The sequence below is a fragment of the Macaca fascicularis genome, chromosome 8 (genome assembly GCF_037993035.2).
Source record: "Macaca fascicularis isolate 582-1 chromosome 8, T2T-MFA8v1.1".
Taxonomy (NCBI): Eukaryota; Metazoa; Chordata; class Mammalia; order Primates; family Cercopithecidae; genus Macaca; species Macaca fascicularis.
Window position 1 is genome coordinate 88482253 of NC_088382.1, and position 27391 is coordinate 88509643.

At 34.6% G+C, this 27391-nt stretch overlaps 1 protein-coding gene across 9 annotated transcripts in view; it reads left to right on the top strand.

Moving 5' to 3' along the window:
- Positions 1-26411, top strand: part of ZC2HC1A (zinc finger C2HC-type containing 1A) — a 53709-nt gene extending 27298 nt beyond the window's left edge. For 3 of the 9 annotated variants that reach the window (XM_065519389.1, XM_065519390.1, XM_005563590.4), the window contains 5 exons: positions 1729-1828; positions 2766-2865; positions 16350-16466; positions 19894-20001; positions 24028-26411. In XM_065519389.1, coding sequence (XP_065375461.1) covers positions 1729-1828; positions 2766-2865; positions 16350-16466; positions 19894-20001; positions 24028-24193 — 591 coding nt within the window. In that variant the 3' untranslated portion in view covers positions 24194-26411. Of the gene's footprint in view, positions 1-1728; positions 1829-2765; positions 2866-16349; positions 16467-19298; positions 19372-19893; positions 20002-21263; positions 21299-24027 lie in introns of all 9 variants that reach the window. The other 6 variants (XM_065519391.1, XM_073999034.1, XM_005563591.4 and 3 more) reach the window with 4 other exon arrangements.
- The last annotated feature ends 980 nt before the right edge of the window (positions 26412-27391 follow it).

Consider the following 27391-nt stretch of genomic DNA (forward strand, 5'->3'; position numbering starts at 1 on the left):
AACCTTTCTGCCTGTGTCCTGCCTAAAGACTTGACCCGTCAATATGTAATAGGCCACATCAGCGCACTTTGTTTATGCTAATCATTTTGCTCTTTGTTGATTGTTTGCACAATTTGAGTGGGTCAACAGTACTGTTTCCTAATCTGATTTTATAAACTCTGTTTTTATAGACATACCTCTCATAGTTTGACAAATCTTTGTTAGATCTTTTTTTTTTTTCCCCTATTGCTATAATTTTAAGTTTTTTTCTAATGTGTCTTTCTCTCTCCCTATTTATATAGTGGCCCAGAAGCCCTTTTAAACTAGAAGCACCTTTAAGATTTTAAAAAATCAGTTATCATTATATGGTTCATCTCCCAAAGTCTCATAGACATTTGTTAATTTGAAAGACATTTACTGAAGGTTTCGGTTTTCTAGTTTTCAGATGCTAGCCTAGTAGTGCAAAATGTGCATGCTACTTTTTTTGTGTGATCCTTTATCAAGATGTAACTTTTTAAAAATTCACATGCAGAGTTAGAAGGATATAATGTTTGACTTCAAAATTGATTTTAGCTAGCTATTTTTGGTAGTAGTGCATCTTAAATTTTATATTGATTATTGGTTATAAAATATGATTTGATTTTTGAAAATGATGTTTGAAACCAATTTTTCACATGAAATCTTGAACCGTATTGGGCTAAATTCCAAGCACATATGCAAGTATGATTTTCACCTTATGGTTGAAGCATTGGGCTAGAACCAGCATGAGTGTAAATTCCTGCTCTGTTGTGAAGTTGGGGCATAACCCTGGGCAAGTTCATTTCTTGCTATTGAAGCAGGTGACCAGTAAAATACATTTATAATCAGGTAACTGAGCAAAATTTGGCTCAAAAAGAGAAAGTAAAATAAAATTAATAAAGATATCTCTTTAGACAAGTAGAGAAATATAAAAATCCAAGATAAGCTGAAATATCGTATGTCAATCCATAGTCCATTAATTTAAGGTGGTCTGGTGAGGATAGTGACGCCAGAATTAGCTCTTTCTCTTCATATCGGGGAAATCCATAAGACAGCTGTTGTAAAACTTGTTTAGGTAATAGGTCATCTTATGATTTTTATCAGTAGGAAATATGGCTGAATTATATGTATGGAATATAAAACCACATCCAGGAACACGTAAAAATCTTAACGTTTAGAGCTGCACCACCAGGTGAGCATCACCAGCTGTTTCTAAGTTTTTCTACTGATGTTTGTTTGGTGATTACAATCTTAACTTTGAGGAAGTATTTTCCATTCGACCTTTTTTTCTTTTTCCTGTGAACTGGAAAAGTTGCTGTTAGTTTGTTTTAGCAGTGGAACATCTGAGAGGGAGTCTATTTTAGAAAACTTTCGAGGTGACATATTTTAATCTACACTTCCTCAGTTTGTATAATTCAGTAGCTAATAAAAAGACTGTTCATTTAAGGGAATGTGAGCTATTTCTTTCCAATTTTTTTTTTTACTGTAGTATAATACATGTAGCAGAAACTTTAGCATCTTAATCATTTTTGAGAGTACAATTCAGTGTATACTTACAAGTGTATTAATACATTAATGATGTGCAACCATCATCACCATTCATCTCCATAACTCTTTCCATCTTATAAGACCGAAATCCTAAACCCAAAGAATGTTAAGTTTTGAACCACTAGTTTACAATCCATAATCAAAAAGTGATGTTGATTAAAAATTTTTTTTTCATTATTTTAGTATAAGCCACCCACACTTAAAAAGTCAAATTCTCCTGGAACTGCATCATCAGGATCTTCACGATTACCGCAGCCAAGTGGCACTGGCAAAACTGTTGTAGGTAATGATAGCCGTAAAGCAACTTGATTTGTTTTTAAAACCATGTTGGCAGAGCAGGAAATAAAGATAGTGGTCTATTCTGGAGTATTAAGATAGATTTATAATTAAGAAGAGATGTGGAGGATAAGTAATTATTTCTGAAAATAAAATAACTTTGAGTAGTTTCTACTTTTAACCTTTTTATTTATTTATTTATTTTTATTTTATTTTTTTTTTTTGAGACGGGGTCTTGCTCTGTCGCCCAGGCTGGAGTGCAGTGGTGCAATGTCGGCTCACTGCAACCTCCGCCACCCAGGTTCGAGTGATTCTCCTGCCTTAGCCTCCTGAGTAGCTAGGACTATAGGTGGATTCCACCATGCCCACCTAATTTTTTCTATTTTTAATAGAGATGGGGTTTCACCAAGTTAGCCAGGATAGTCTCAATCTCCTGAACTTGTGATCCCCCAACCTCAGCTTCCCAAAGTGCTGAGATTAGTGGCGTGAGCCACCGCGGTGCCTGGCCATTTATTTTGTTGTTTTTTCAGCTTAAATGTTTGCCCCAGATGTTGTTATTGATGTATCATCTGTTTAGAATAGTCAGCCTAGTACTTTCTTGATTCTTTGATCCAGAATTTTCCTCTCATTTTACACTAGCTCTTCATAGCTTTCTGAACTTGGCAATTGTTCTTAGTAGACAAATACTTAATAGTTAGAAGAAGATATGGACCACTGATATGTACCTTTATTTATATATAAATTATAAGAAAGAAATTTAGAAATTAGAATTGAAGGATGCTATATATTGTCCCCTGGAAATGCCATTTAAAAAATGTCTTGAATGAAAATTTGATTTATAGTTACAAAGATTATTACGAAATCATTGTTTTCTTTGTTAGATGCTCTGTTTTATGTACCTTTTTTTTAGAGTATTGTTAAAAATAATGCTTTTTTATTATAAGGTGTGCCTTCAGGCAAAGTGTCTTCAAGTAGCAGCTCTTTGGGAAACAAACTTCAGACCTTATCTCCCTCTCATAAAGGGATAGCAGCCCCTCATGCAGGGTAAGTCTACATTGGATATAATTATTAGTGGTATATAATTAAATGATACTAAAGTTTTATTATGTTTTGATAATTGCTTTTTCATTAATCTTCATTTCCTAAGTTCATTTGTCTTTTAACATTTTTCTGGTCAGGAGCACACTCACTGCTGTTGAGTATCTAAATTTGTATAACCATTTTAGAAAATAATCTGGTATTAAAAGCCTTAGAAATCATAACTTAAATTGAATAATTTTACTTCTGGGAATTTAGTCTAAGGAAATAAATTGAAATGTTGAAGATTTTTATACTAACTATAATTTACTAAGCACTATGTATCAGGCACTGTGCTAGACATTTTGCATATATTTTTGTTAAAACCACTTCATAATCAAGAGATAAGATCAGAGAAGCTCAGTTTGCTCAAAGCCACATAGCTGTTAAAGTTAGAAGCAATATATAAATTGGGATCTCTTTGACTGTAAACATTAGACTCTTTTCACGTTTTTATTATAATGTTAAGAATAAATCACCAAAATGTCTAGCTTTGTTTGAATAGTAAATTATGAAAATCTATAAAGGGATATTTTGCAACTATAGTATGTATATACATTTTAATAAGGTGATTCTGTTAAGAGAAAAGTGTTAGCTACTAAACTCTATGTAGAGTGTGATAGAAACAGTGGGGTGATTCTCTTAATTTAATGCTTTTTTATATTTTTCTACAGTTATATTTACATGGCTTTTAATGAAGTATATAAACTTTCAATAGTTATGGGAAAAATTGTAACAGTGGAGATATTAATATAAGGCCATATATTTTTAGAAATTTACCTATTTTGTATTTTGATATATCAGAAAATTAAGGGATTGCTACTGGACCATTAGAATGAAGGTGTATGTCTATATCTTTACATATACTGGTACAGTTGATTAATGAAATACAGCACACATTATTTTCTTTTTTTAATTTTAACTTTTAAGTTCAGGGATACAAGTACAGGTTTGTTACATAGGTAAACTTGTGTCATAGGGGGTTTGTTGTATGGATTATTTCATCATCCAGGTATTAAGCCTAGTACCCATCAGTTATTTTTCCTGATCCTCTCTCTCCTCTTACCCTCCACCCTCCAAAAGGCTCCAGTATTTGTTGTTCCCCTCTATGTGTCCATGTAGTCTCATAATTTAGCTTCCACTTATAAGTGAGAACATGCAGTATTTGGTTTTCTGTTCCTGTGTTAGTTTCCTAAGGAAAATGGCCTCCAGCTCCATTCATGTCCCTTCAAAGGACATGATCTAATTCCTTTTTATGGCTTCATAGTATTCCATGGTGTTTATATACCACATTTTCTTTATCCAGTATATCATTGATGGACATTTAGGTTAATTCCCTGTCTTCAGTGTTATGAATAGTGCTGCAGTGAACATATGTGTGTGTCTTTATAATAGAATTATATATGTTCCTTTGGGCATATACTCAGTAATGGGATTACTGGGGCAAATGGTAGTTCTGTCTTTAGGTCTTTGAGGAATTGCCACACTGTCTTTCACAGTGGCTGAAGTAATTTACATTCCCATCAACAATGTATAAGCATTCCTTTTTCTCCACAACCTCACCAGCATCTGTTATTTTTTGTCTTTTTAACAGCAGCCATTCTGACTAGTGTGAGATAATACCTCATTGTGGTTTTGATTTGCATTTCTCTAGTGATCAGTGATGTTGAGCTTTTTTCATATGACTGTTGACTGCATGTATGTCTTCTTTTGAAAAGTGTCTGTTTATGTCCGTTGTCCACTTTTTAATGGGATTGTTTGTTTTTTTTCTTGTAAGTTTGCTTTTTTTCTTGTAAGTTTGTTTAACTTTGTAAGCTTGTTTGTTAAATTATAGATGCTGGATATTAGACCTTTGTTGGAGGCATAATTTGCAAAAATTTTCTCCCATTCTGTAGGTTTTCTGTTTATTCTGTTGATAGTTTCTTTTGCTGTGCAAAAACTCTTTAGTTTAATTAGAGCCTATTTGTCCATTTGTGTTTTATTGCAATTGCTTTTGGCATCTTCATTATAAAATCTTTGCTGCTGCCTATGCCCTGAATGGTATTGACTAGGTTGTCTTGCAGGGTTTTTATAGTTTTGGGTTTTACATTAGTCTTTAATCCATCTTGTGTTAATTTTTGTATATGGTGGAAGGAAGGGATCCAGTTTCAGTCTTCTGCATATTGCTAGCCAATTATCTCAGCACCTTTTATTAAATAGGGAATTCTTTTTCCATTGCTTATTTTTGTCAGATTTGTCAAATATCAGATAGTAGTAGGTGTGTGGTCTTACTTCTGGACTCACTATTCTGTTCCACTGGTCTGTGTTCCAGTACCATGCTGTTTTGGTTACTGTAGCCCTGTAGTATAGCTTGAAGTCAGGCAGCATGATGCCTCCAGCATTGTTCTTTTTGCTTAGAATTGCCTTGGTTAGTTTGACTCATTTTTTATTCTATATTAATGTTGAAATAGTTTTCTCTGGTTCTGTGAAGAATGTCACTGATAGTTTAATGGGAATAGCATTGAATCTAGAAATTGCTTTAGGCAGTATCGCCATTTTAATGATATTGATTCTCCCTGTCCATGAGCATGGAATATTTTTTCATTTCTTTGTGTCATCTTTAATTTCTTTGAGCATTGGCTTGTAGTCCTCCTTGTATAGATCTTTCACCTCCCCAGTTACCTGTATTCTTAGGTATTTTATTCTTTTTGTGGCAGTTGTGAATGGGAGATTGTTGCTGATTTGGCTTGCTGCTTAACTGTTGTTAGTGTATAGGAATGCTAGTGATTGTTGCACATTGATTTTGAATCCTGAGACTTTGCTAAAGTTGCTTATCAGGTTAAGAAGCTTTTGGGCTGATACAATGGGGTTTTCTAGATATAGGATCATGTCATCTGCCAGCAGGGATAGTTTGACTTCCTCTCTTCCTATTTAGAAGCCCCTTTATTTCTTTCTCTTGCCTGATTGCACTGGCCAGAATTTCCAATACTATGTTGAATAGGAGTGATGAGAGAGGGCATCTTTGTCTTGTGCAAGTTTTCGAGGGGGAATGCTTCCAGCTTTTGCCCATTCAGTATGATGTCGGCTGTGGGTTCATCATAAATGGCTCTTATTATTTTGAGGTATGTTCCTGTAATACCTAGTTTATTGAGAGTTTTTAACATGAAGGGATGTTGAATTTTATTGAAAACCTTTTCTTTATCTATTAAGATAATCATTTGGTTTTTGTCTTTAGTTCTGTGGTGATGAATAGCATTTATTGATTTGCATATGCAGAATCAGCTTTGCATCCCAGGGGTGAAGACTGCTTGATCCTGGTGGATAAGCTTTTTGATGTGCTGCTGGATTTGATTTGCTAGTATTTTGTTGAGGATTTTTGCATTGATGTTTATCAAGGTTATTGGCCTGAAGTTTCCTTTTTTTGTTGTATCTCTGCCAGTTTTGGTATCAGGGTGATGCTGGCCTCGTAGAATGAGCTAGAGTCGAGTCCCTCCTCAATTTTTTGGAATAGTATCAGTAGGAATTGTACCAGTTCTTTGTACATCTAGTAGAATTCAGCTGTGAATCCATCTGGTCCTGGGCGTTTTTTGGTTGGTAGGCTATTTATTACTGCCTCAATTTCAGAACTCATTATTTGTCTGTTCAGGGATTCAGTTTCTTCCTGGCTCAGTCTTGGGAGGGTGTATGTGTCCAGGAATTTATCCATTTCTTCTAGATTTTCTAGTTTATGTGTATTGAGCTGTTAATAATATTCTCTGATGACTTGTATTTCTATGGGGTCAAGTGGTAATATCCCTCTTGTCATTTCTGATTGTGTTTATTTGAATACTCTCTATTTTCTTCTTTTTAGTGTAACTAGCAGCCTATATTTTATGAATTTTTAAAAAAAACAGCTCCTAGATTTGTTGATTTTTTGAATGGTTTTTCATGTATCTTCTTCAATTTAGCTCTGATTTTAACTGTTCCTTGTCTTCTGCTAGCTTTGGGATTTGTTTGTTTTTGGTTTTCTAGTACTTTTAGTTGTGATCTTAGGTTGTTAACTTGAGATCTTTCTAACTTTTGATGTGGACATTTAGTCCTATAAATTTCCCTCTTCACAGTGCCTTAGCTGTATTCTAGAGATTCTGGTATGTTGTTTCTTTGTACTCTCTAGTTTCAAAGAACTTCCCGATTTCTGCCTTAATTTCATTATTTATCCAAAAATCATTCAGGAGGTTATTCAGTTTCTATGTAGTTGTATGGTTTTGAGTTAATTTCTTAATCTTGATTTCTAATTTAATTGTTCTGTGGTTTGAGAGAATATTTGTTATAATTTCAGCTCTTTTGCTTTTACTGAGGATGTTTTACATCCAATTATTTGATCACTTTTATTTTATTTTATTTTTGAGATGGAGTTTCACTATGTCACCCAGGCTATAGTGCCATGGCATGGTCTTGGCTCACTGCAACCTCTGTCTCCTGGGTTCAAGCTATTCTTCTGCCTCAGCCTCTTGACCAGCTGGGATTACAGGGATGTGCCATCACACCTGGCTAATTTTTGTATTTTTAGTAGAGATGAGGTTTCCCCATGTTGGCCAGGCCAGTCTTGAAGCCCTAACCTCAGGTTATCTGCCTGTATCGGCCTCCCAAAGTGTTAGGATTACTGGCGTGAGCCACTGCACCAGGCCCATGTGATCAATTTTAGAGTATGTGCCAGATGGTGATGAGAACACTGTATTCTGTTATTTTGGGGTATAGAGTTCTGTAAATATCTATCAGGTCCGTTTGATCCAGTGCTGAGTTCCCATCCTAAATATATATTTGTTAATTTTCTGTCTTGATAATCTATCTAATATTGTCAGTGAGGTGTTAAAGTCTCTCACTATCATTGTGTAAGAGTCTTAAATCTCATTGAAGGTCTCTAAGAACTTGGTTTATGAATCTGAGTACTCCTGTGTTGGGTGTATTTGTATTTAGGATAGTTAACTTTGGTTGACAAATTGAACCCTTTACCATATGTAATACCCTTCTTTTTGTTGGTGTAAAGTCTGTTTTGTCAGAAATTAGGATTACAACCCCTGCTTTTTTCTGTTTTCCATTTGCTTGGTAAATTTTTCTCCATCCCTTTATTTTGATCCCATGTGTGTCACTGCATGTGAGATGGGTCTCTTGAAGACAGCATACCAATGGGTCAGACTTGCCACTCTGTGTCTTTTAATTGTGTCATTTAGCCCATTTACATTTAAGATTAGTATTGATGTGCGTGGGATTTGATCCTGTCATAATGATGCTAGCTGGTTATTTTGCAGACTTGTTTATGTAATTAAGTTTTATAGTATTACTGGTCTGTGTACTTCGTTGTGTTTTTGTAGTGGCTTGTAATTGTCTTTTATTTCCATATTTAGTGCTTCCTTAAGGAGCTCTTGTAAGGCAGGTCTGATGGTAACAAATTCCCACAGCATTTGCTGGTCTGAAAAAGATTTTATTTCTCCTTCACTTATGAAGCTTAGAGTGGCCTGATATGAAATTTTGAGTTGGAACTTCTTTTCTTTAAGAATGTTAGCTGGGTGTGGTGGCTCATCCCTGTAATCCCAGCACTTTGGGAGACCGAGGTGAGTGGATCACCTGAGGTAAGGAGTTCGAGACCAGCCAGACCAATGTGGTGAAACCCTGTCTTTATTTAAAAAAAAAAAACAAAACTTAGCCAGGTGTGGTTTTGCATGCCTGTAGTCCCAGCTACTTGGGAGGCTGAGGCAAGAGAATTGCTCAAACCCAGGGGACAGAGGTTGTAGTGAGCTGAGATCGTGCCATTGCACTCCAGTCTGGGCGACAGAGTGAGACTCCATCACAAAAAAAAAAAAAAAAAAAAAAAAGGAATGTTAAATATTGGTTCCCAATATCTTCTGGCTTGTAGGGTTTCCACTGAGAGGTCTGCTGTTAGTCTGATGGGCTTTCCTGTGTAGGTGACCTGGCCTTTCTCTCTAGCTGCCTTTAACACTTCTTCTTTCATTTCAGTCTTGGAGAATCTGATGATTATGTGTCTTGTGGATGATCATCTCATGAGTATCTTACTGGGGTTCTCTACATTTCCTGAATTTGAATGTTGGCCTGTCTAGCTAGGTTAGGAAAGTTCTCATGGATGACATCCTGAAATATGTTTTTCAAATTGGTACCATTCTCCTCATCTCTTTCGGATGTATCAGTCAGTCATAGATTTGGTCTCTTTATATAATGTCATACTTCTTGGAGCTTTTGTTCATTCCTTTTCATTCTTTTTTTCTCTATTCTTGTCAGCGTGTCTTATTTCAGAAAGCCTGTCTTCAAGCTCTGAGATTCCTTCTTTGCTTGGTCTCTTCTGCTATTAATACTTGTGATTCTATTATGAAATTCTTGTAGTGTGTTTTTCATCTCTATCGGGTTTGTTATGTTCTTCTCTATATTGGCTGTTTCATCTGTCTACCCCTGCATTGTTTTATCATGATTTTTAGCTTCCTTTCATTGGATTACAATGTATTGCTTTAGCTCAATGAACTTCGTTCCTGTCCATATCCTGAATTCTGCTTGTTTCATTTCAGCTGTCTCAGCCTCAGCCTGATTCTGAACCCCTGTTGGAGAGGTGATGTGGTCACTTGCAGGAAAAGAGGGCACTCTGGCTCTTTGAGTTTTCAGCATTCTTGTGCTGATTCTTTCTCATCTTTGTGAGCTTACCTAACTTGAGTCTTTGAGGTCGCTTACCTTCGGATGGGTTTGTTTTTTTGAACAAGTCTGGCCACTTTTCCATAGGGCTGCTTGTATATACTAGATGTCCACTCCAGTCACTAGTCACCCTGGATTTTTCAGTAGCTGGAGGTATCACCAGTGAAAGCTGTAAATCAGCCAAGGTAGTGCCCTGCCCCTCCTCCTGGGAGCTTCGTTTTAGGGAGGCCTCAAACCTCTGTCAGCCATAGAACACCTGTGGGTGTGGTTGGAGACTCCAGTTGGGAGGCTCCACCTGGTGATGAGGAATGGGATTGGGAGCCTGCTTAAAAAAGCAGTCTGACCACATTTTCATGGGACCACTGTGGTGTGCTGGGGTACCACTTCCACCCATGGGTCAGCATGGGCTCTCCAAACTCCAAAGACTGGAACTGCTGAGTTGCCCAAACAGCAAAGATGGTGGCCTGCACACCCTATGGGAGTTCTATCCCAGGGACTCTGCAAATCTCTGTAGGCCAGAGAACACCAGCAGGGCTGCCGGAGGTCCCAGTTGGGAGGTTCTTTCCAGTGAGGAGGGGCAGTATTGGGGACCTACTTAAAGAAGCAGTGTGGCCACAATTTGCTAGAGCAGCTGTGCTGTGCAGGGGTACCACTTTCATCCTGGTTGACTTTGGCTCTCCAAAGCCTGCTGGTTGGAATGGCTAAGTCACCCAAACAGCAGTAGATGGCAGCCTACCCCTCCCTCTGGGAGCTCTGTCCCAGGGAATTTTCAAATCTCTGTGGGCTGGAAAGTACCAGCAGGGATGGCTGGAGGTTGTGAGGTCCTGCCCAGTGAGGAGGAACGGATTGGGAACTGGCTTAACCAGCAGTCTGACCACATTTTGGTAAAGCAGTTGTGCTGTGCTGGGGGATCCTCTGTTCCCCTAGTTGGTTTGTACTCTGCAAAGCCTGCAGAACAGCTGAGTTACCCAAACAGCAAAGATGGCAGCCCGTTCCGTCCCCTGGGAGTTCCATTCCAGGTAGACTCAAAACTGCTACTAGTGGCTGGCTGGAATTCCAAGCCAGTGGGTCTTATCCTGTGAGGTGTTATGAAAGTGAGACCTGCAGACCATCCCTACTTGGTCCCCTTGATTCAGCCTTTTTCTTAAGGATATGTACGGAGGTCTAACATCCTGCTTTGCTGGAGTTGCAGTTACTTTTGCTGGGAAGTTTGGAGTTCCTGGGTCTTCGCATGTGCCTGAGCAGCTGCTTTGCCAAGATTCCTCATATCTGTATGTCAGATTGAAGGCCCTAATGGAGTGACTTCACGGAAGTGTGGTTTCCCAGGATCACACATTCACTCACCGCTTCCTGGGCCAGGGAGGTTCCCCTTGCTCTGTGTCACTCCAAGGTGGGCTGTCATCCTGCCTGTCTTTTCTTTGTTCTCCATGGGTCAAGTTGTTTCCTTGATTAGTCCCAGTGCAAGTACATGGATGTTACAGATGAAGGTACTGTATTTACTCACCTCTTTTCATGTTATTTTCAAGTATAAGTTATATGTGGCTCACATTCATTTTGTTTTTTATGTGGGAAATATATACAAAGATATCTGTCAAATGACAGTAACTACCTTTTGCTTCTCAACTCAGACTACATAGAAAATGGAAGACCTAAAGGAATATAATGTAATTATCATTATAGAAAAGGAAAAATAAATAAATCAACAATGTCTTATGAGTTAAGTGATTTTTCTTATTGTTGTGCTTCCAAAAAGAAGAGACAGGCTATCCATAAGAAAGAGACAGATTATCAGTAAATCAGGTAGTTGAAAAGTAAAACATTTTTACCTTTTAATGGTAAGAAACTGATCTGATTTATTTTCTTCTCCAATGAGTTGACTCATTGGATGGTTAAGTGAAGTATAGACATAGCAGTATGTGCTTTAATTTTACAAAGTCATTTTACCGTATCACAGAGAATTGGCCTCCATGTTAGGTAATAATGTTTGTTCATAGTGTTGTTTATAGTTTCACTTACAGTTGATCATAGATTAAAAGCTGATATTTTTCAGTATTTCTATAGTACTGGCAATTTTGTCAGTTGGCAATATTAAATTGTACTGACACAGTATTCCTAGATAGGGCGTGTAAAGCTGGCTGGTATAATGAAGAGAGGCGCTGACCTTGGAGTTAGAAGACTAGGTTTCTACATCATACTCTGCCACTAAATAGCTTTGGGCATGTATCTCTTTGTCATGCTGTGACATGTTGTCTGACTGTGACAACATCTGTGACTCTGCTTAGACCTTGACAATTGATCCAAGAAAATCTGACCAACATACCTGGTTACTAATGGAAAATACGCTTTTGCCAGCAAGCAGAGATTTTGAGTACAATAATTTTGTCAGTTATGCATTGCTAATAATGCCATGAAGAGTACATATTTTTTGGCTGTCCCACATCATATTTAACTGTCAATCATCTGTTCAAATTCTGATTGTCCATTCTGTATAAGATTCTTACAGATTAAAGGAAGATTTCCAACTACTGGAAAGAGAGTGGTGGAGCTGATTTCTACCAATATATTACTATATTAACTGGAACATTATAATGTTACTATATTAAATTAGAACCGTTCATAGCTGTCTATTTAGTGACAGAGTTCCTTTTTTTTTTTTTAAGAATTAGTGAAGTAATGATTTGTTTCTCTTGCTAGATTGTAAACTCCATGATGGCAAAGACTATGTCTGCCTTGCTTCCATTTGTAACTAAAATCTAGCAGAATGCCTAGGCTAACAAAAAAATTTTGGTTAATAAGTGAAAAAAGATAAATTAATTCCCTCATCTGTTAATCTATAGGCACGTCATAGAATTATCATCTGGTACAAGTGAAAGAATTACTTGAAGTTTGTATGACAACTGTTATTTTGATTTATACAGATGATTCAGATTGGATAAAGGTTGAATTAAGACATTTGGTCAGGTGTAATGCTCAATAAATTGAGCATTCACTGAGATTAGTAAATGCTGTTATTTCAGTGGATTGCAATTGTTTAAAGTCTGGTGTATGTAATCTTTATTGTGGTCCACTTTAATCAGGCATACCAGTGATCTGTAATAGAATCATGCCACAAAGAAATTTGTTTTTGCACTCGGAAAAATTCTCATATGTTTGGTTGTTTGCTTCTAGACAGTTTGTGGATTAGGCCAGGTGCAGTGGCTCACACCTGTAATCCCAACACTTTGGGAGAGTGAGGTGGGAGAGTTGCTTGAGCCCAGGAGTTTGAGACTTGCCTGGGCAACATAGCAAGACCTCATATCCATTAAAAAAACAAAAACAAAAAACCTTTTTTAAATATAAAAAAGCAATCAAATCAATTTCTAGGTAAATTTTAACAGATTTGTTTAAAAAACAACAAAACACACCCAAGTGGAAAGTTTTTCCCTTCTTCTGAAAGATGATTATCTTTTTTTTTTTTTTTTTTTGAGATGGAGTTTTGCTGTTGTTGCCCAGGATGTAGTGCAATGAGTGATCTTGACTCACTGTAACCCCCGCCTCCTGGGTTCAAGTGAGTCTCCTGCCTCAGCCTCCCCATTAGCGGGGACAGGTGTGTGCCACCATGTCTGGCTAATTTTGTATTTTTAATACAGCTGGGTTTTCACCATGTTATACTGGTCTCAAACTCCCAACCTCAAGTGATCCACCCAACTCGGTTTTCCAAAGTGCTGGGATTATAGGTGTGAGCCACTGCACCCGGCCAAAAGATGATTATCTTTAATTCCAGGAAGTTTTAGAAGTATAATGAATCACAGATCTTTTAAATAAATATTTCCCTATTTGAATTGTTTCCTAGAGTTTACACAGTTGTACCTTATTACCAGTTTAAATGGATAGCTCAGCTAATAATTTTCAGTAGCCGAAACTATCAAATATCAAAGATTAGTTACTATGAAAAACACGTTTACTTTGGAGATCAACTGTAAATACACATAAAATTAGAGCAACCAAAGGCATGTATGGAGCATTTTTTAATTTAAAAAATTGTATTTTGTTTCTCATACCTTATTAAAAACATTAAGAAGTAAATGTCTTTAGTTTTTGAATACATTTTTATATGAATAGGAAACATGCTGTTTTCATAATCCAGTCTTTTGATGTGTGTGAATTGAATTTGTGTGGAATGTTATGTAAATTTTTTTGAGCTTGTTTTTTATTGTTGATCTAGAAATGCTTGTGATAACCTAGAATTCCAGAGCTTGACTTCTTATGTGAATAACAATGATTGAAGATTTTGGATAGGGAGCTAACTTTGCCATGGAATTGAGGTACTAATTATTTGTGTAGGATTGATGAATTTAGGATCAAAAGTAGAGGTATGACACATTTCAAAACTGCCTTAGAGCAGGGGGGTGTTCAATCTTTTGGCTTCCCTGAGCCACACTGAAAGAAGAATTGTCTTGGACCACATATAAAATACACGAGCACTAATAGCTGATGAACTAAAAAAACAAACAAACAAACAAAACCAAAAATCTCATAATGTTTTAAGAAAGTTTATGAATTTGTATAGGCCCCCATTCAAAGCCATCTTGGGTGGCATGTGGCCTGCGAGCTGCAGGTTGGACAAGATTGCCTTATAGCATCATAACTACAGTAGTGTACAAAGATACAAAATACCATCTGGTAAATTCTTTTCCCAATATTATTTCAGAAATCATCTTTTTGTTATATCTCAATCTACAGTACTTACTACACTCCTACAAGGTACCTAGTAAGCCACACTAACATTACTTATTTCCTAAGTGAATTCACTCTCCTGGTATCAACAGTAAACGACGTTTCCTATGTTAAAGTTTATTTCAAATCAGGGATAGGTTGATGTCATCACCATACTCATTCAGCTGTGAGTATTTTGAAGGCCTGCAAAAGTATTATATATATAAAATCTTGATTGTTATTGAGATTTATAGGTTTTGTTTTTGATAGCCTAATGGCAACTTAGAATACGTTATTAAGTCATTTTAGCCTAAAAATAGCATTCATTAACTTTCAGCCTAAGTATCATTTGAGTTGTGAATGTACATGTGTGTATATATATGCACACATATAAATCAAATTGAATGTTACAGGTATGGTTCAAATCATTATTGGAACCCGTCCTTCAATTAGGTTTTCAAAATCTGAAAATATTGGCAATCTTTTTATATATGTAATATTTCCATTAGATAATTAGCTTTCAATTAGATAATTACCTTTAGATTTTTATTATATTTTACACATCTTTCTTGAACTGAACTTTATTGTATCACATGTAGAATTTGACCATTTCTTATCATATAAGAGGAATATAATAAAAGATTTTCTAAATTTTACTTTCAGTAATTTTTTTCTGAGAAAGAAAAATTTTGCTCATTATTTCCAGAATCACAGATGCCTTTTCTTAGATAACCACTGTTTGGAACAAAAATGTTTTGATAATTAAGGATTTAGAATAAAATCTGAATGTTTAATTAAAATTCCAATAGATGGCTTTCTTAGTACTTTAACAAATTAAAAACAAATTTTAACTTAAAATATTTTAGAAATTTTACTTAATACATCTATTTAATGAAGGCTGCTTTTAAGAACTTTAAATCCTCACATAAACACCACCACCTGCAAAGTATTAATATAAACTTTTTCAACAAAATGCCTGCTATGTATAAGCTACTGAAAGAAGACAAAAATTAATAAAATGTATCCCTCCTCTTAGATATCTGTAATCTAGGAAAATGAACACATTCTTTTCAGATACTAAACTCCATAAGAAAAAGCATCAGATCTATCTTATTTACCACCACATCCTCAGAATGTAGCACAGTGCCTGACACATAATAGATGCTCAGGGGTTTATAGTCAGTGAATAAGTGAAGAAATGAGTGAGCAAATATCTCTTAAAAAGAATGTACTTTTAAAGTTAACAAGCAGTGATGTGTTATTCAGTAGGCAAATACGTTTCTTTCCTAATTTCGTAATTCAATTTTCCCTGCTTCCTACTATGACTAGATGTTGGTTGGTGATAGTTTATATGATTCAGTTATTTGGTTGGTTGATTTAAAACAGTGAAATATCCTACAAACCTGCAGTTTGTCCTGCTATCCTCTAGATGGAGATCCTTTATAATTTTGGTCAAAATGTGTGTGTGTGTATATATATATATTTAGATGGAATGGCCCCTTACCATTATTACATGTGGTTTTTAGAATTGTCATCCAAGGTTTTTTTTCCATGCCGAGTCCTGTTTTACTTTGGATACATTTCAGAAATAAAGTCACTTTTTTTGTTAGAAGTTAGTGGAGTTAGAAAGTCAGATGGGGTAAATGTTATTTATTTAATTCCTTATTTTTGGAATTTTAAAAAGCACAGAAATAAATAATATGAAGAATAGAGAAAGTTTCTCTGAATTCAGGGAGGAAGAAAAATTATTTGTGAATAACAGCATTCAGTTCACTTCTAGCTTCATGATTTTTTTTTTGAAATAGTTGTCCTTCCTAAGTTTCTTCATTGATTCCATTGCCCTGCTGTGTATAATTTAACATTTGTTTGGATGTGTAGGGTAGCCTGTGTAGTCAGAATTTTCAGACCTAATAATGGACATTGTATGAACTCTCTCTGAGGATTCTTCTGGACATTAGTTCTTACCTTGACAGTCAGATAAAATTAAGGACTCGGGGAGTAGATTTCTGTTAAACCAGAATAATGTCTTAAAAAAAAAAAAAACTTTATATAAAGAAACAGTAGCAATCGCCTTATGGGTACACCTTTATATATTTTAATAGTAATATGGACAAGTTAGGCCCTCCACTTCGAACGGGAAGACTTGTGCAAAGGTTGTATGACAGTGATACAAAATCAGACAGTGCCATCAAAAGACATGAGTTATTACCTATTTACAAGTAAGTATTTGTAACTCAGTTTGGTTAATATTTTTCAGATATTTCCTTAAAAGCTTTATGTAATGGAATAATGTAAGTTTTACTGTCCTATACTTAAAAAAAAATCTGTTTAATAATTTCTAAGCCAAAATGTGTTGAATAATCTAGGATTTAAAACATTTTGATTTTTAGTAAGCATTTCTGTTGTACTAAATAAAACTGTTTTTAGATTATACATTTATTCCATTAAATATTAATTTTTGGAGATTTTAAATTGCAGTCTCATTTAATTGTTTTTTTTGAAGTCTTTTTAGTAGTAATTAGGATTTTTTTTATAATAGTAGTTTTAAAAAGTAGAGTTTGGGAAAAATAATGTCTCATGCAGTTTATAATATTGTTAGATTATCTTTTAGATAAGCATATTGTGAACTATTATAAAAAGCCTGGAAAAAGAAAAGATTTTAGGAAACTTTCAATCCAAGGGTCCTTAGTCTTTTTGTTAGATGGTTGTAAATTCCACCCACAACTGGGAGAGTATGACACTGCCAAAGAGTCAAACTTGGGAAAGAGTATGACACAGCCAGTTTTGACTTGGCTGGCTGAAAAGAGTGTGTGGCAATGGCAGTTACTTTGAAACTCTAGAGCATGAGCTTTCAAGGTTTACTAATTTGGGTCTCAATTGTAGCCCGCATTTTAAATATGATTTTAGGACCTAAAAATTAATTTACCTATTAATGGTGGAAAATATTAGCCAGAGTAACTTAGTTAACTTTTCAGCCAACACCTACTACAGCAGTCTGCTCAGTATATATGTATGAAAAGTAATAACAAATTTAACTAGGTAAATAAAAATAAGAGAAGTCTTTAAGATACTAGCAGCAGCCATTTGCTATTTTTAAGTAGTTAGTGATAAATCTTAGCAGGTAGAGTTTGTGCCGTGAGCCATTTTTCATTTTGCTGATTCTACTGTCAGAACCCTCTGATGCAGATCTCACAGTAACAGTGACTAGCAGTAAGATGGATTAAGTACAATTCCAAAATTAAACCTTCTTAATTATTAATATGAGTTGTAACAGGTAGATTCTAGATACAGAGTTAAGAGTAATGCTTTGCAGATTCTGAACAGAAAAAAAAATTTGTGGACTGTGTAAGAATGGGGCAAGATGTTTCAAGTGATCAAGGCCGTTCTGTAAGTTACTAAAAATAAATGACAGGTATTTAATATTGGTAGCTATTAATGATGATAATCTCTTATATTTTCCTCTAAATATAAATATTTTGAACAACCTCAAGTTACCGATATGGTGACATGTGTATATATTCATGGGTGTGTTTGTATTGTTCGTATATTTCATTCACTTAAGATGATTCTATAGCCGCCCTCCCCCGAAAAAGAGTGTTCTTCCTATTTAAATGCCATTCTTTGACAATGATTCCCTAGAGATTGAATTTCTAGAAAGAGACTCTAGTAGTTCTACAACATCCCAAAAGAGGCTATACACAAGAGTAGAGTAAACCTCATGAATGAACTTGGAGTGTGCATTTGAAGAGGTGCAGGGCATTCCATTCATGCACCAAAGTGATTCTTTGCTTGTTGAAGTTTAGAAGTAATTTATTTATTTTTTTTTATTTTTTTTTTTTGAGACGGAGTCTCGCTCTGTTGCCCAGGCTGGAGTGCAATGGCGCGATCTTGGCTCACTGCAAGCTCCGCCTCCCGGGTTCACGCCATTCTCCTGCCTCAGCCTCCCGAGTAGCTGGGACTACAGGCGCCCACAACCGCGCCCGGCTAATTTTTTGTATTTTTAGTAGAGACGGGGTTTCACCGTGGTCTCGATCTCCTGACCTTGTGATCCGCCCGCCTCGGCCTCCCAAAGTGCTGGGATTACAGGCGTGAGCCACCGCGCCCGGCTAAAAGTAATTTAAAGAAGTAACCATGCAAAGCAATCACTTTGAATGACAGCATTGTGTATTGAATATAAGTTCTGTAATACAGCCCACTGAAGTTCAAGTACTGCTGTAGCCACATAGTAGCCTCACAATTTATATAATCTCTTTGAACATGCTTCCACTTTAAAATGGGAATAATATCTTCTGAGATTTGGGGGACATTAAGTAAGGCATGTGTAGTACCTGGCTTCATATTTGTCTTGTAATGGCTGTTTGAAAAATAGTGGATGTTATTACCTGCATGTACTTTGGAAGCAGCTATTTACAATTTTAGGGTACTCTCTCCTACTTTGCCATGCGAGTAGAGTAAGAAGAATTTCCACTAAAGTTTAAGAACCTCTAATCTGGAGGTATTTTTTTAAAGTATTCTACTGTTCATATAACACAACACTGCTCACTTGTGAAATTTAAAGATTTGGTTAAAGCTTTATAGAGAGGGAGGGAACTATGCTTTAATGAACATCTAAATCCTAGCTTTGGAACATACTAGCAGTGTCACCTTGGGTAAGTTACTTAGGGGTTCTTTGCCTCATTTGTCTTATCTGTAAATGGAGTTATTAATGCTATCTATTTCATAGGATTATTAGGATAAATAAATTTCTATGGACAAAATAGAATTGTACTTGACATGGAGTAAACACTATTATTATAAATTTTAACTTGCAGTGGCAATAACAGTAGTAATAGTATTAGCATCAACTATCTAAATGTTTATATGAATTGTACTTTTTATCTCATAACCTTTCTATAAGTGATCATTTTATAAACAGTGAGATTCAGACTTACTGTCACGACACTGTAAGTAGCATTGGCATTTGAATCTAAATTCATTTGCATTCCCAAGCCTCTACTTTTAGTGTTATATCATCATCATTTAGCTTTCTAAACCTTCTTTGATTCTTAAAGTTTCAAAATGGAGACTCATGGATGATCCAACCAGAAGTCCCTCTGATTTCGGATAGCCCAGGCTGTGCAGTTGGTAAATTAAATCTTTAAAGGGAATATTATATTAACTCATTTATTTTAGTTGCTGCTTTTTAGAACTTTCATAAATTGAGTATTATTCTTTAATGTGACTAGCAAAAAATTCTTTTTTTAACTACATCGTGTATGCTTAGAATAATAATGAAACTTGTGTGTTTATTTAACAGTTATCCATAACCATTTATCAGAACATATGTTTTGAGAGAAATATAAATTTAAACTGTTTTTAAAAATGTGTCTTTCAGAATAATTACCTTATAAATTTCATGTAAAGCATATATACATATTTTAGTTGATTTTATTTACTATCAGAATAGTGTTAGTAAGTGCAAAATTCTTTGGTTTATCTTTAATATTAACTGCTATTTGCTTTCAGATTTAAAATAATTATTGGGACTTTAATCTTTTGAACTTCTCTGAAGCTTCTAAGTATTCTTTCTAATCATGTGAGTAGGTAATTTGAGAAATGCATGCTCACTGTTCAATACTTTTCCATTATTTTTTCTTTTTTTCATAGAGCTAATGTCAAACCTCGAAATTCCACACCACCTAGTTTGGCAAGAAATCCTGCCCCAGGTGTGCTTACAAACAAAAGAAAAACGTATAATGAGAGCTACATAGCCAGGTATGTTTAGCTCTGCTATTCTAATAACTAAAATAAAAATGAGTATATGATAGTTTTCCAAGGACAATATACAAAAGTAAGTAACAAGCTATTTGTAGAAAAGCTGATTTTTTTTCTTTTAATATGGCTTTTAAGATGTACAGCTCTGATGGATTTGGGCAAAGTAAACTGAAAACCTTCCGTAAAGGATTAACCATTCTACATGCCACTAAGAACATATGTGATTTATGGGAGGAGGTCAGAATATACACATTAATAGTTTGGAAGAAGTTCCAAACTTCATGGATGACTTTGAGGGGCTTAAGACTTCAGTGGAGGAGGTAACTGCAGATGTGCTGGCAAAATAGCAAAAGAACTAGAATCAGAAGAGAAGCCTGCAGATATCATTGAACTGCTGCAATCTCATGATAAAACTGGAATGGATGAGGAGTTGTGATGGCTCACGCCTGTAATCCCAGCACTTTGAGAGGCTGAGGCAGGTGGATCGTCTGAGGTGAGACTAGCCTGGCCAACATGGTGAAACCCTGTTTCTACTAAAAGTACAAAAATTAGTCGGGCGTGGTACATGCCTGTAATCCCAGCTACTTGGGAGGCCAAAGCGGGAGAATTGCTTGAACCTGGGAGGCGGAGGTTGGAATGAGCTGAGATGGGGCCACTGCACTACAGCCTCGGTGACAGAGCGTGATTCCATCTCAAAAAAAAAAAACAAAAAAACAAAAACGGTTTCTTGATATGGAATCTACTCCTGGTGAAGATGCTGTGAACATCGTTGAAATAACAAAGGATTTAGAATATTTCATAAACTTAGTTGATAAGGCAACAGCAAGGTTTGAGACAGTTGACTCCAATTTCAAAAGAAATTCTACTGTGGGTAAAATGTTATCAAATAGCAGCATCACATGCTACAGAGAAATGATTCATGAAAGGAAGTCAATCGATGTGACACACTTCATTGTTTTATTTTAAGAAATTACCACAGTCACCCCAACCTTCAGCAGGCACCATCCTTGATCAGTCAGCAGGAATCAACATTGAGGCAAGACCCTCTACTTGCAAAAAGTTTACAACTCCCTGAAAACTCAGATGATTGTTAGAATCTTTTAGCAGTAAAGTATTTTTAAATTGTGTACATGTATACATTGTTGTTTTAGACATAATACTGTTGCACACTTTAAAGACTACAGTATAATACAAAATTGTATATGTACTGAGAAATCAAACAAATTCATGTAATTTGCTTTATTGCAATATTTGCATTTTAGCAATGGTCTGGAACCAAACCTGCAGTGTCTCCAAGGTATGCCTCTACATACCTTCTTTATAACATAAAAACTTTAATATCATGCAGCTGTCTTGTACAGCTATCTGTTCTCCTCAAAATTAATGCATAAATTTAGTGAAATTTTCAAATGAAATTCATGCATCTTGACAAGTTGTTTTCAAAATGTATACGAAGCACAAAAGCCTAATATTAGCCAGGACAAGTTAAACAGAAAAATGTGTGAATGATGTATGAAGCCACAGTAATTAAGATGTGATACTGATTCAAGAATAGACAAACAGAACTCTATCAGAGTGGGGTGGTAAGCAAGAGACCCCAACCTCATAAGTAACTGGAAATTTGCCACATTTCAGAACTAGCAGTACAGATTTGGGCAGTGGGAGTGCTGGGGCTATTGGACATTCATCCATATGTAGAGAAAAACTTTCTTCTTCATATCAAGTATAAAAAATATCAGTTACATGTGAACTAAATTAGGCCTAAATGCAGAAAGGAAGGCTATCCAGATTTTAGAATAAAACAGAAGAAAGTCTCATTTTCATCTGAGTTAGGAAAGGATTTCTTGAATAATTTAGTGAATGCAAATTGTATGGCAAAAGATTGATATATTTAATCCTATTTAAAGGAAAACTAGTGCTGTAGAAAGCTCCATGGATAGAATGAAATAGCATGATAGCTTGAGAGAGAATACCTACTATATACATAAACCAACAAATTATTGTCTAGGAATTGTGGGGAGTTTCTACCAATAAAGTTTTAAAAAACCCATACAGTAGAAAATGGCTTTGGGTTTTGGTGGAAGTAGGGGATAGGGAATAGTCAGTTCACAATTCACAGTAGGAGAAATCCGAATGGCAAAAATAACACAAACATATGAAAAGATATTCAGCCTTATAAGCAATCAGGAAATGTACATTATATCAGTGGTAGGCTACCATCCATTTCACTCTCATCAGGTTAGCAAAACCAAAAAACTCTTCACAGTACGAATTGTGTTAGAAAATGTAAGACACCAAGAAACCTCATATACTACCATTGAGACATAGATTTGCCAGCCATTATGTAAAGAAATTAGGCAATATCTAGTTAGGTTGAAGTTTTGATATTTATTAATGTTGGTATGTGTGTTGAGTTCCTTGAGTGTGTATACGCTAACACTGAATTTATGACCTTTTATTTTTTTAAATAGTTCTTACATATATTGTTGGCAATAAAGCTGACTTATTTCCCCTTGGTACTCTTTCTTGATTGGGGTTATGTCTTCTAATTCATTAGCGGGTCTTCTTTGTGGTTTAAATAAATTATGCTTATGCTATAAATTTGCTCTCAATATCTAAGAGTATATTTCTTGATGCAGGACATTTAGCTTTATTTTTGTCTCTTTTAGATCCCTAGTGCCTTTTATTAGAAAATTCAGTGTTCATTTGTTTGTTTGTTTTTGTCACTCCTAAATTGCTTGTATGAAAGATGCACTCAAACTAGGGAGCACCTAGAATTCTTCAATAACTACCTCTGTGGATATAAAAAGAAATTTATTTTTTCCAGTAGTGTCATGCTTATAATTGTCCTAGCAATGAAGAGTTCCTTTTCTGGGGACTTTAAATTAAGTATCATGTTCTCAGAAGAACACATGCCAGGAGGGAATGTAAACATATTTCTATAGGAATCAAATAGCTGTTCTTCCAATTAATTATTTCATCAGTAGAATCTGGATTTCTTTAATGACTGACATTTGTGATAAAACCTTTATAATCTCAAGCTTTTTGCTATAAAATGTTGTTACGGTGTATAGTTCATCTAGCATCTATTTTACCTTTATTACTGTTTTGTTAGTAGATAATAGAGACCTCCCTGTGAGGGCAATGCGCATAAGAGTTTGTTATTTATTGCATTACAATAATTTAATATCATTAAGTAATAAAATTAAAATAAATACTAGAGGTATCACCCTACAGTCCTTGTGACCAAGGAGAGAGACTTGAAACCTAAGGATCTCTTATCTTTCTTCAGGGTTCTGTTCTAGTTTTCTCTTTAGAGATGGGTTTGCAGAAAGGACATCATAAATGTTCATTCTGCTCCCAGTGTAGTAAATTCCTAGCAGAAAGAACAGATGGAAAGTGATGTGATTTGGATTTGTGTCCCTGCTCAAATCTCATGTCATATTGTAACCCTCAACGTTGGAGGAGGGTCCTGGTGGTAGGTGATTGGATCATGGGGTTGGACTTCCCCGTTGCTGTTCTTGTGGTAGTGAGTTCTCACCATATCTGATTGTTTAAAACTGTGTAGTACCTGCCCCTTCTCTTTTCTTCTTCTGCTCTCACCATATAAGACATGCTTGCTTCCCCTTTACCTTCTGCTGTTGCGACTTTAATTTTCCTGAGACCTCCCCAACTAAGCTTTCTGTACAGCCTGCAGAACTATGAGTCAGTTAAACCTCTTTTCTTTATAAATTAACCAGTCTCAGGTAGTTCTTTATAGCAATGTGAGAACACACTAATACAGAAAGCATGGCTGCATTTAGTTATGATAAATTCTCATAACACAGATAAATATAATGTTAAAGAAAAAAATGTTAGAATTATAGTATTTACTAACAAGGATTTTTTTTTAAATTTGGACTAGAGGAATATTAAAAATGAGATTAAGCAGGATAATTGTTATATTTATGCCCTGTTTATCCAGGGTTATGGGTTGAAAACTACTGATATGATCTTTATCTTTTCATTTTTTCATTACTTTTTTAGGCCAGATGGAGACTGTGCATCTTCCGTTAATGGTGGAAATATTAAAGGCATTGAAGGAAATTCACCTGGAAACTTACCAAAATTCTGCCATGAGTGTGGGACTAAATACCCTGTAGAATGGGCGAAGTTTTGCTGTGAATGTGGCATTCGAAGAATGATTCTATGAATAGAATCTCAAAAAAAAAAAAAAAGCCAAGTTCAGAGTTTATGATAATTGCTGCTTGGACAGCTAGAGCACATCCTTTAGTTACTTTGTGCTAAAAATACTCAAAATACCATTTCCAGTAATTTTGGAGCATCATCTTTTGGCTATATAATGTGTGTGTGTTTATATGTGTATATATACTGTATATAATAAATATCTGATACCCCAGACTGTGTCATTCAAGGAAATACTTATCTGTCAGAAAATAATTTCAAATGGAACAATTAATTTAGGTGTTACTTTTCTGTTGTTCAAGCACATTAAGTACATTTCCACAAACTCTCATACTCTAGTGCTTAGCCCTTCAGGCTTTAGGATAATTATAACTTTCAGCAAAAAATTTGAGTAAACATTTGTATTATTGGTGCCTATCTTCAGATAGTATCATAGTAGGATAGATGCTGGGAATTTTGTAATTGAAGAGAACGGTTTTAGTTACCATTAGGTGTGTAAGGTCACTCCTGTAGAGCATGTCAACAAATTATTTTATAAATATTAAAAACTAAGAGAAAAAAAATCCTCTATTATGTAATTTAAACATCCTACTTGTTTTGTAAAAATGTAATTATGCAATTTCCTTTTCAAAAACACAGGACTAAAAATACAAATCTATCTTATTCTATTTATAACAGATTTTTTTTACTTCTGTATGTATGCGTTGAACATATTTTTTTACTTCCAATTGTTTCTAGATTTCACTTTTTTCTTCCTTTTCCATAACCCATGAAGATAGTTTTAATTTGCTAGTTCATTTTTTGCTGTATTTGAAAATGAATTATTTAATATAGAAGGCACTGAATTCCCTGCAAAATCTCACGTTTAAAAACATGTAATTGTATCTGAATTTAGAATAAATTATGCTAATGCATCTTAAAACAAATAACCTCACCTAATCATAATAGTTATGGTAACCTAATCATTAGTGCAGAGCATGCAGATAAAAAATATATGAAATTTTTTTTTTCTTGAAAGTAAATGTAGTTATGAGTAGGTTAAGAGAATATCTAATTTTCCTACTCATATTTTCATCTTTAGTGTTTAATGTTGAAACACCATTCACGTCACAATAAGGACCCACTGAAAATGTATTGTTTTAATGCATAACTGACATCTAATTAATCATACACACAAATTTAATTATTTTTTCTCTTTAACCTGATCACGACACAGCTCTTAACCATTGTCACTTTCAGTATAGCATAGTAGTTAGTAGTAAATTTCCTTGATGGCAGTAATTCTGTAGTAATTTCTATTCAATCAAACCTAAGAGAGCTTTGATCTTACTGTAAAGGTACAAGCAATTTTTTTATATAATTCCTAGCTTTTTGTTTATGATTCTGATCAACTATAAGACACAATGTAAAGATTTCTGGCTTATAATTTCTCTAAAACTTATTAGCTTTGTTTAGTTTGGGCAGGAGTTATAAACTTAATAGGAATTGTCATTTTACTTACAGTTTCTTTCCTGATTAGTTATTTTTTTTTCCCCTCAGTTATCTTTATTCAGTCATATTGGTCAAAACAAACAAATAGTCCATCAACTAAAATAAGCTGTAATGAATTTAGAAGACGAATGCACATATTAGATTTCCATTTAAATCACTTGTGTTACAAATCGTACGAAGAACTTACAACTTTTTTTTAAAGTATTTTTTTAAAACCACAATTTTTTGTCTGTTCAAAGAAAGGTTACATACTTGGCACACATTTGTTTCTCACTGAATTTTACAGTAGTAAATAAATGTTATAATGTACCATATGGAGATGAGTTAGTAAGAAATCATCTAGTTCCAGAGCCCAGAGATTATAAACAGTAGGTGAAATAGATTTATGACTTATGAAATATGTTGTGACAATATATTTAAATGAATTTTTACATTACTTGCATATTCTCACATTGATTTGTGCAATAGTTCAGTTTAAAAAAAAAAAACTTCCTGTGCATCATGTATTTTATTTTTATTTATTTTTACAAGTATTTGACACTATGGTAGAATAAAAGATGATTGTAAGATTAAAAGTGTAAAAATTGCTTGTGTATTCTGAAATGTGTTAGGTTGAAAAAGTAAGATGATCGTGGTGACTTATTTCTTGTCCACTATATGTTTGTTTTTTTTGTTTTCTCACCAATAATGTCTTCATATTTAAACCTATTCAATAAAGACATGAAGCGTAAAAATGCTAGTTCGTATTCACTGATGTCTTTTAGTCATACATAGAAAGATAGGAACCCAACGAAATATAAATATTTGAAATCAAAAATACAGATTTTTACAAATAAAAAGTAGCTCTTCATTGGCTGTATTCTTATGCCATCAGCTTTTTAAAATGTGTTACCTTTTTATTGAAGTGTTTTCTGACATCAAAGTATTAGAAATGTTTTTGTTACAAGTATTTTAAGGCATTATTTTCATAGACAATATATTTAACAGTCACAAACGTTTGTGATGTCAAGGTTAATAGGAAACATCGACGTTTCTAGGTAAGAACTATACAGTTTAATGGCAAAAGTTATCTGTGATGAATATTTAGTATTTTAGACCATCATATTGAAAATTAAAAAGGAATTCAGTGAAAATTTCAGATTAGACATGTTTAATTTTTTTCTTAGGTTAAAGGTGAACACTTAACCATGAGTAGAAACTCTGGAGATGAAAAAATATTAGAACAGACAGATAACAAAGAATCATCACAATGCTTGGGTATTTATTTTAATTGAATGTGTATGTATTTTACATGGTAAGTATTTTTTAGTATTGAGATAGGTTGATTTTTTTCAAATGACTGTTTTATTAAATAGAACTGTGGAGAAATTAAAGCCACAATAATTTTTATTTTCATTTAGAAAAATTTCAGTTAAATGTTACTCAATGCTCCTTATTTTAAACAGTTTTACTTAGCCTGTATGTGAATTGCTTTTTAGCCACTAGAGGGTGCATTTGGATAATTATTTCATAATATTACTGGCCTATTATTTTTAAAGCTTCTCAGCAATATACATACGATTTTTTGACAACACGAAATTACAGAGATTTATAAGGGTAGTTTTATTTGTTTTGTTGTGATTTTAATAATGTGTTTATATCTTAGAAATTTTGCCCAGCTCTACTGGGGCACGAGGATTGCAGTAATTGTTAGAGATATTTAATAATTACAATT